At 37.0% G+C, this 10273-nt stretch overlaps 1 protein-coding gene across 1 annotated transcript; it reads right to left on the reverse strand.

The window, feature by feature from the left end:
- Positions 1-126: 126 nt before the first annotated feature.
- Positions 127-10273, reverse strand: LOC114519682 (zinc finger protein 143-like). Its single transcript, XM_028539851.1, has 13 exons — positions 10192-10273; positions 8365-8444; positions 7702-7841; positions 6992-7070; positions 6283-6471; positions 5537-5769; positions 4693-4950; positions 4067-4268; positions 3347-3526; positions 2595-2798; positions 2000-2235; positions 881-1268; positions 127-379 (listed from the first exon to the last, which is right to left on the reverse strand). The coding sequence occupies exons 2-13, from the start codon at positions 8429-8431 to the stop codon at positions 264-266; spliced, it is 2292 nt and encodes a 763-aa protein (XP_028395652.1). The 5' UTR covers positions 8432-8444; positions 10192-10273; the 3' UTR covers positions 127-263.

Genomic DNA, 10273 nt, shown 5'->3' on the forward strand with positions numbered 1-10273 from the left:
GGACAATAATATTTAATTAGTTGTATTGTGCTTTTATTTAGTCTCCAAACCATGTATACTTGATTTTGAACAAGTGTAGTTGTCATAGAAAAATTGTCAAAGTCTGTAAAGGGCTTAAGGACGAGATATTTTAGAAGGCGCCAAAAATATTTTTATACCAACTAATAGTATGTTTAATGGAATATTTTTAATGTGTTTAAACAATTGAAAGTTATCACTGAGAAATTCCATCTACCTTAATTACAGATAACATAGCGATGATGTCAGGATAGTATGTTCTCAACATTTATCTGTGACATAGTGGACGTTACCACACTGTCACCCAATTGTTCATTTTTGTCATCAGAACTGGTTATGCTCTGTTCTTGACTGAAATCGTCTGAAAATGGTAACGAAACTGATATTAATAGAGGGAATTGGCTTGACGTATATAAGAAAAAAGATAAGCAGTCCAACCGAATGAGACAGCCATTAATTGCATGCACTTGCTAGTTTTAATGAGTCTAGCGATGATCAAATTTAAGTGGGATGGTAAGAGAGTTGTTGTATATTCTCAATCGTGTTTAGACGTTGACAGAAGTGGACAAAGTCTAAAACTGTAATTATTCATTTCTTTTAATGATATTGATAACCACCGTCGTCGTTTTCCCTAAGGTCCCTATATTACCACGTAACCAGTATCCGCAAATAGCTATATGTAAAAGATTTTCCCGGTAGAAACCATTAACGAATTACATTCTATACATTTGATGGATGTGAACGAGCGAATCAGTTACGGATTTTCATTTAATCATGGACACTCATATAGTAGAGCATAACTTTTCGCTCGTTTGCATCTATCAAATAGAGATTAGACTAGTGTAAAAAACTCTTAACCAACCTTGTTCATCGATTGATCCAGGACTCCTGCAGGATTCTACACTGCTCTTCACCACTTGTACTGTTGAGTCCGCGTTCCCGATATTCTGCGTTATCTCGCCATACGCATGATCAGCTTGCGCAGTATCAAATGTGCTTTCAACGCTATTCGATGACGTCACTTCCTGTTGATTTTCGGCATCCTCTTCCGTTGTCATGGCAGCATAGACATACGTCACATTATCAGCGGATATAAACCTTGGCATCGTGCTGTACCCTGATGTAACTAAAGTTGCAGGGACAATGCTTACAGCAACTTCAGATTGTGACGTCATGTCGGATGATATCTCATGACCAGACTCCTGCATGATAGCGCTCGGTGGCGTCCCGGTGAGAACAACAGGAACACCCTGCGGTTAAATGAGAATATTTAAGATTCATGGAGAAAAAAACAGGCTGACATTTAATTGGCAAATTAACAAGAGTTAGGTACTAGATTCATATAAAACCCACAGAAATATAAGGTGATGTGTGGTAAGGGCTGGTTTCCATTTAGTCGAAATTGTAGCGAACATGGTGGTGATGTATTAGAATATTATTACGACCAGTGTGTAGTCAAAAATGACTGACTTGAATACAGAAAGTATAGACAATTTACATTTGGATTATCAAAGACATGTAAATTTCAGATTTTAACGATAATTTTCCACGTCTCATGAGTCGAGCCGATAAATTTTTCGTCGACATTCAAAGCCCAAAATGTAACGGCTAAGCTATCTTCGGTTCAAATTGATCAACTTCGGGTTGTTTTAAACCCTTCTCATTGTCTTTTGAATTAAACCATCACTCCGAATGAACAGTCTTTAGATCAGATCACACGAAACAAAAAGAGAGAGTACGTTCCAACGTCAGACGTGAAATGGATCCAACAAAATTGGATCGCGTGAACGGAATTTTAAAGGATTTCACACAACTCATAGGGTAGGGTCGCAGCTCCTCGCAAGAATGATTTTCATTGGCTGAACTTTACAATACATTTCTGTTTGAACAAATAGCAAAGCTTCGTTCTTTAGAAAGCATAGAAAAGCATTATCCAATTGGACGAAAGCTTCCGAGCACTGCGACATGACCCAACTCGTACCTGAATTTGGCTGTCCGTAGTTATGGTTACTGGTAGAGTGATATGTCCAGTGGTACCATCAGACATTTGATGAGATATATCACTCAGAGTATGGTTTATTGCTTGCATGGCCGCAACAGCTGCTGTATCATCAGACGACACGACCATGGAGTAGGTATGACCATTGTCAGCAAATTCTAACCTTGATCGTTTTAGTTCAGGTTCGCCATCTGAGCTTGAAACATATGTTTCCGCATCTAAAAGATAGGATCAGGTATTAGGAAAAATATCAGTTTCCTTTAATAGGGAACGGTGAGCGGCTAAAATTGTCACAACAGTGTACCATGTAATAGTGTACTAAGAAATTTTCCATTAAATATAGAGCTTTTTTACGACAGGGAGTGACTGTACGAAGAATGTCCTATGTCCACTGGATAGTAATTTTGAGACCGTTTATAAAATAAAAGTAAAGAAATAAGCCTAGTTGAACAGTTTACAAAATATTTTGATGGAAGAAAAAGGTTTATTGTCATTACGTCAGCGAAATGTATAGCAGTATAGTAACTATAGTCTTCGGGCTACCCATGAGATTGGTCGATAGTTAACCACAACGTACCGTCTGCCATTGTTATTCCAGACATATCTCCATGTGAAGTTCTCTTATGTAAAGCCAATGTAGAAGCTTGTCTGTATGTCTTATTACATATGGTGCATGTGTAAGGTTTGTTATGCGTGTGCACCACGTGATGTTTATAAAGACTTGAATATTCCGTAAATCTTTTCTCACATCCATCAACTTGACATACGTACGGTCTTTCTCCTAGGTTAAGAAGAAACAAATCATAAGTAATCGGAAACTGACAGCGAGCACTTTGTGGACTGGTACATGCAATACCTCGGTGGTCATCTTGACGTGACGCCAAATTGGGCACCAGGATGCCAGTCAAGACCTATTGTTTTTGTTTTCACGCTCGACGATCGCAAAAACAGTAGAAATGAACTGGCACTGGTGCCCAGTCAGTGGCTTCGAATTGGCTTCAATGATGACTGAGGTATCGTCCCAATCTTATTAGTCGTAACTGGTAACTTTCGTTGGCAAAGAAATGGTTATTTCTATATTCAAAATCAATTTTCAATTTCACATTCCTTAACATTCGATCGAGGGTGGCCCTGAAAAGTAATCGAAACACTCTGCGAAAACAGTAGATCTGCGTTAACCAGAGTTGCCTACCTGAATTATCAACTTAACATCAGTTTAACGAACTAGTTCGTGATATTATGCATATTTGCAATGAATGATCCCTTTTGGAAATCCCGGATTAAACGACTATACTGAAGCAACAATCCTGTAATCAGAATGTTCCTTACCTGTATGTATTCTTGTGTGGTTCTTATAGTTTGTCGCACTTGCAAATGATTTTGTACATCCTTCGTACTCGCAGACGTAAGGTCGTTCTCCAGTGTGTGTTCTCATATGTACTTTACGGATGTTGGATGTTGTGAATGATCGGTCGCAGGATTCATAAAGACATTTAAATGGTCGTTCGCCTAAACGAATATAAGATGCAATCATATATATGTTATTTACCAGATTGCAGGTCCGTATAGGGAAATATTTCCCAAAGTCTCACGTTTTTGAGACGGAGGGAAATATTTCCCTATACGGACCGACTAAACCGGTAAATAATAGATTTATTTTTTCTTGCGGTCCGAATTCATATTTTAGCGTTGGCTCTGTGCTTTTAAATCTCACGCGGTCCGTACGGATTGCAGGAAACGCTAAAATATGAATTCGGACCGCAAGAAAAAAATAAAATAGGTTATTTTTGGGTATTAAAAAATTGTCAATGAAAACTATTTTCTTCTTAATTGGAAAGAACCGTTTTGAGGCGATTTTCAAGATCGTCTTTCCTTTAAAATATCTGGCAAAAAATATACGCACTAGCTTCCACCATATTTTGGATATGCTATAGGTACTGTATTTGCAAATTGCATGTGTACTATATAATACACTGTGGAGAATATCCTGTGTATTCAAAGTTTATACCAAACAAACGAGTGTTTGTATTTATTAAAAGGATTACCTACCAGTGTGAGTTCTAATGTGTTTCTGTAAATCTCCCGATGTTTTAAATCCTTTGATACATTCAGGATCAGGACACGTATACGGCTTTTCCCCGGTATGTGTTCTCGTATGACTCTTTAAACCGTACCCGGTGGCGAATGCCTTACCACAGTCTTCGTAATTACATTTGTATGGTTTTTCTCCACTGTGAGATCTCTCGTGTACCTAAACACGGATGTTTTTAGCCAAGAGAACACAAAGTACATTATAGAACCTGAATTTAGCAAAAATTTCGAGGTGACTATTGATTTCCCTGCGTTCTGATTGGTCAAAATTCACTGTCTCTGAAGTGATAATCACTGGTCGGTGACTATATACTTTTTTGGTGCTGTTTTTCAAATAAGACTTAAATTTTCATGAAATTATGTTACTTATTATTCATTATAACACACCTCGAAATTTACACTGAAACAAATAGTCACCTCATGCAGGCTCGGTGATTACAAGCCTATATTACAAGGCTTGTAATTTACATAAGTTATAAGGCTTTATATTTACACTAATTTGCACTAATTACAAGGCTTGTAATCACCTTGCCTTCGACGACTAATTGTTAAATATTACAGTTAGAAATATTTATAATAAACACCTTAAGATGATGCGCGGTAGTGTATTCTTTGCCACATCCTGCATGTGAACAATGAAATGGTTTCATTCCTGAATGGGTTTTGATGTGTTTATTAAGATCACTCTGAGTTATGAATGCCTTGTCACAGCCTTGTGATTCACATTCAAACATGTCTCCAGTGTGACTACGAATATGTGCTTTAAGTCTATACGGAGTTGAGAACTGTTTAGAACAGCCAACGACATCGCAAGGATAGGATTTCTTGAGCAAGCTACTGTCCTGTTAAGATAAAAATGTTTATGGTTATGGTATAACGAACAACATGCTGTTGAATGAATTCAAGGTGTTTCATATGAAACGACGTCGTTGAGAGGAAAAATAGTAACCCAAAATAAGAAGAGCTTGCATTCGCCTGTTTCGATGATGATGACTAAATAAGTGTAAAGGTTGAGTGATGCATTCTTTGTTTGTTTGTTCAGAGTAACCGCTGTTCTATCATTAGGGAGCTTTAGCGGTGACTACGAGTACGACTACGAGTACAGGATTCGTCATTTTCATGAGTTTTTTGGTAAATTTCGTACTCGAATGCCCAACGACTACGAATTTTGGCTGATGGCGTAGGCAAACATCGCGCGAGAATGACGAATCTTGTACTCGTAGTCGTACTCGTAGTCAACTACGATAAATTCATCATAAAACAAATTAACAGACCTTGGAGGTGCTTACGTCACACAGTTTTCAATCAATGTAAAATGAGGTTGATTTTTCTTACAATGTTTCCCACATTGCATTACAATTCATTGTTTGACAGTCCCGTGACGTAAGCACCTCTAAGGTTTATTATCAAGACGTGAGATAATCTTACATGTTGATGATCATCATCATGGTGCACACCTGAAGGATCTTCAAGAACATACAATGTTGTTTGATCATGGTGCGACTGCATGTTCGACGTAAACTGGGATAATGCTGCCAGTTGTTGATCGGTTGCCATGGTAGGTGACGTGTGTGATATGGTTGCCATTGATATACTATCGTACGGACCAGACTCTGTTGCTATGACAACATTACCATCATTACCATGATGGACATACGTAGCTGTTTTAGAAAAAATGGTGTGATTTAGCTACCAATAATGATATGGATATTCCAGTGGCGTAGCCAGAACGATAATTGGGGGGGCCGATATTCATATATTTGTGATACGCAGGATTAATTTCTTTTCAAATCAATTGTCTTTACAATCTGTTAACATGAATATATGAATATGTCCCCTCCTCGCAATTACCGATGCTTGCTACGCCACTGAAATATTCTGCACTTTGAGAGTTCATTTCTCTTTTAAAGAAATCGAACTAAGAGGCTGAGCGAGTTGACGCGAGTTTCTTCGCATTGCCGCGAAGAAATGAAATGTACGATTACATGCAACATGCTAATCGCAGGACAGGATCCAGATACGACACCTTCACAGGATAAAAAAACAATCAGCACATTTGTGATAATTTTGGTCGTAGTTTAGCATTGAGCGTACTTTTTCAGATTTGCAAAGGGCTAGGTTCTTTTATTTTCAGAGCAGGTGAATGATTTGCATATAATATTTTGCAGGCTCACCTTCTCCAGTCCCGGATGCTGGGATGTTGACAGTTCCAGGTAAAAGTTCTGCAAGAGCCACACCACTCTGATCTAAATAAACCGTTCCTGGATCTGAACTGACCACAACTGCTGAAGAAACTAGATCATTGGCTGTGAGATTGTCATGATGATCACCACCAGGATATTCTTCGGTCACTTGGTTTGATTCTGAAAATATACATATAAATTACCGTATGTACATCAACGATTATCAAAATATATCAAGACGATAGCCTAGCTTCATTCTCTATTTGGATTTTTTAGATGCATTAGGGTTAAAAAGGGATAGATGTGGTAGAAGAGGGCTAGCAGGACTAGTACAGCACCCTCGCAGTGACGTAAGAATCAAGTGACGTCATTCCTAACACGGGAAGCTCAGCCAGGGAGAGGTTGTCAAGAAAAAGGACAGCGCATCTGATTTGGGTTGGTACAGTATTTCACTGTGGGTCATGTTATTGACACAGCATCCTGCCTGAACATTTTATCTTATCTAAATATTGACGTTTTTCTGCCAAATCGTTTCCGTCAGGACTTAAATAAACCAGCAGATCATTTCAGACAAATCACTTGAATTTTATCTGGTAGCGCAAATATAATAAAGTTTCATTGGCATAATATTTGTTTAAAAGATAAAGGAAAATATTAGCTCAACTTGATTTTGGGGTGGATGTAAAATAAAAACTCTTACGATCATGATTTTCTGACGCAACATCGTCATCCAATATGGAGTCTGTTCTTGAAGAACTTGAGCTATGTTCAGCTGACACCTGGAAAAAAAGAGACATGATAGACATTTTCTATAAAAATTAACACACCCAGCTGATCTGAGATCATGACGTCATAAAGCGTCTCGACAAAACTGAGTTATCATGTGCCGGGTGTCATTTGTCCCTATTCTTCCAACTAATAGTATAAAGGGTGAAAAATTTAAATTGCAATTTGCAGTTAGGAAAAAATAAACGTGTTTTCACATAAATATAATAAAATTACTTAATATTTTCGAGTTTCGAAGTCATATGCAATGAAGGAAATGATAATTCAGTTTTGTCGAAGATCTGTCTTCTGATTGGTTGATTTTTATACCCGGATCAGCTGGACGACACTGAAAATGTCTCAGATCATAAGAATACATAAAAATTCAGATCATAAAAATTTGGAGGCGGGTGGCGTTTTCAAAAACTCCAGACACATTCAAAGAAAATATGAAGCGAAGAAGCTGACCGGAATTTCTGCGAAAAAAGTTTGACGGTTTCCCTTTTCCCGGAAACGCGCAACTTGATAACTGCATGATAAACACCCTAACGCTTTTGACCGGATAATTCTGGAGATCCTGATCCTCTATTAATCATCCGCGCGCTTCCAAACTTGAAAAATATGCACCTATGATGTAATTTTTACCTGTTCACTCTGTGTTGTTGTCGCTGTAAGTACTGTGACTGCATTGCTATGATCAGAATGATCGAGTAATTCATTGTTTTCTCCAGTAGATGAAGAAAATACTTGTTGCGGTGTTAGAAACAATCCGATCACTTCTTGACCTACACAGCATTAATAACTCAGATAAGATTTTGTGCTTAAGAGTTCAGAATTCACTGGATGAGGATTAATTAATTTCTGAGTTAGACTGGCCACCGTCCTAATTTGAAGTGGAATTTACATATACAAAATTACAATCCAAATTCATGCAAATCCAAACCAGGAACAGACTTGATTAAAATCATCAACCATCCATCCTCTGGTGAGAATAGATACTATCTGTGCTGGATTGAATTCAATTTATAACAAGAAGTTTAAGCTATGTAGATAAGACTTGTGACATAATACTATTCTAACTCCTTAAAAGCAATCATAAAGGTAGTTTTTAGGCCTGTGATATACACTTAGCAAAAATGCTTGGCTTATATAGATATCATCCACAAAACTGTTTCTTACTTCATATAAATTTTGGCATATATGGTTGACAAAGAGTGGTTGGCATATCATAAATTGTGTTCATTCAAAAAAAACATTGTACCAATAATTATTAATTATTAAGAATACTAGTGGGTAAATTATACTCACTGTGTGATTTTTCAATGTCATGATCAGAATTGCCAACATTTGATTCCAAGTGAGCTTCGTCTTCCATAGATCTATTGAATCTAATAAAGTAAATTAAACACGATTTCAAACAAATAACTTTGAGATACCAGTGGTTGTCTTTACAAGAACATTACTCTGGTTCTGAATTAAAAAATCATGCAAATATATTCAAAAATTTATATCAACAGTGTCAATTCTGAGATATTTATGTACTGGTAGCTCTAAAAAATCTACCTGGAACTTTCAGGGATAATGCAAATTATTCTACCAATACTTTAGCTAAAATATATCACAGGCCTATAATTCCTTAGGGAGTAAGAGCAAAGTGATTTTTGTGTGATTTTCGAATCTGAATAGTAATTTTCAGGTGAATCCTTCCTAAAATTATAGAAAATACAACACATTTTGCTGCTTATATTTGCTTAATAAACCCTTATATAGTTAAGGTCACTTTGTTGCAAAAGTTTATATTCATTACTATAGCAGCACTCTGCAGCTCTTACAAAATTCAGATGACTGCATGTCAGGTTCTGTATTTGCATGTGCATGCAGAGCATGTACAGTTTTATATATCATCATCATCATCATCACATGATTTAGGGCAATTCTGTGTATGTGTATGACGATCAGAAACAATTTTGGCTGTTTCTTCTTTCTTACACTCTTCTCTGAGAATTAAAGCCAGATGCAAAGGAAAACATCTCTTACACGTATCATAAAGAAATGATAGCGTTGTCACATGCATGGCAGGTAATCACCCTCTAAAACATCAAAGCTCTAATTAATAGGACAAGACTGTATTATATATTTGTTGGTAAATTTACCTTCTAAGGCAGAGGCTGTATAACTTTCCTGTGTGTAGATGCACCCACCCACAAATACCCCTCTACACTTATACAGGTTATACCATACCAAAGCACTTAAACAATTCACCAAAAAAATTAGGATGTTGTTCCACGAAATAATATTTGCCTGTCATGTCCTGTGTTTGCTCTCTGAAATATGCCTCAACATCCTGTGCTCATCAGCTCATGCAAGAATCAGGGATCAAGAAGGAAATTTTTTACTGACATAGAGTTCAATTTGGTATTTTACACGGTCACTGGTAATATTTAATAAATAGACATTCCTAAGGCCCTGCAGCTATGCATTTAATGTCTACATTTCAGATTTTTATTATAATGCAATACCATGCACCTATACCCTATTTTGCGTGTGGCCTTGTTGGTTTGGGTCTTATTCTCCTGAATATATTGTTGTCATCGAAGACTAAGGTATGGAGTTATATATATACAAAACAAATGCCACGATTTTTCAGGTAAATTCTTAACAAATGGCAGGCAAAAGCTATATATATTTATTGCATGAGTATCAAACAGTATAGACGTGGAAAGTGCACATTAAACATCGAAGTGTACGTAGAGTTCTTGTGACTTTTTGGTCAAACACTGAACTGCGACAGTACAGAATAAAGATTCTATTTCAACTCCAGCCGCTCAAAATTTTAAACCATAATTCTTTACTTCAAAGTGAAACATTTCCGCCACAAAATGGACATGTTTGAAGATTGCTTTCAGGGATATTCCTGGCTCATATTGGGATCACAAAAGGCTGTCTTTATTCGAAATAAACCCGGGCTTGAATTGCTGAATTTTTACGTAAACACACAGCTCGAGAAATCTTATGAAATCATCAAAACTAATCGCAATAAAACATTTTGCGCTTCGAAATAGTAAGCAAATATACGCTTCTCTAAATACAGAAACCTTCCCTTGATTCTTTGTGATATCAAAATTTTGCTCTTACCGTGAAAATCTATCGCAAGGCACGATGGTTTTTCAGTGTTGAACGCCGGGAAGAAGGACACACGACGCCGCCATCACAGAAC

This window comes from Dendronephthya gigantea, unplaced genomic scaffold, assembly GCF_004324835.1.
Source record: "Dendronephthya gigantea isolate DGI-Jeju-01 unplaced genomic scaffold, DenGig_1.0 000014F, whole genome shotgun sequence".
NCBI classification, from domain to species: domain Eukaryota; kingdom Metazoa; phylum Cnidaria; class Anthozoa; order Malacalcyonacea; family Nephtheidae; genus Dendronephthya; species Dendronephthya gigantea.

Excerpts from the sequence above, each read along its gene's own strand:
- LOC114519682 (XM_028539851.1), bottom strand. The coding sequence starts at position 8,431 with ATGGAAGACGAAGCTCACTTGGAATCAAATGTTGGCAATTCTGATCAT. Across the intron at positions 4,951-5,536 it reads ATGATGATGATCATCAACAT|GACAGTAGCTTGCTCAAGAA; the intron begins GTAAGATTATCT and ends TTATCTTAACAG. Across the intron at positions 2,799-3,346 it reads CCACACAAGAATACATACAG|GAGAAAGACCGTACGTATGT; the intron begins GTAAGGAACATT and ends TTCTTAACCTAG.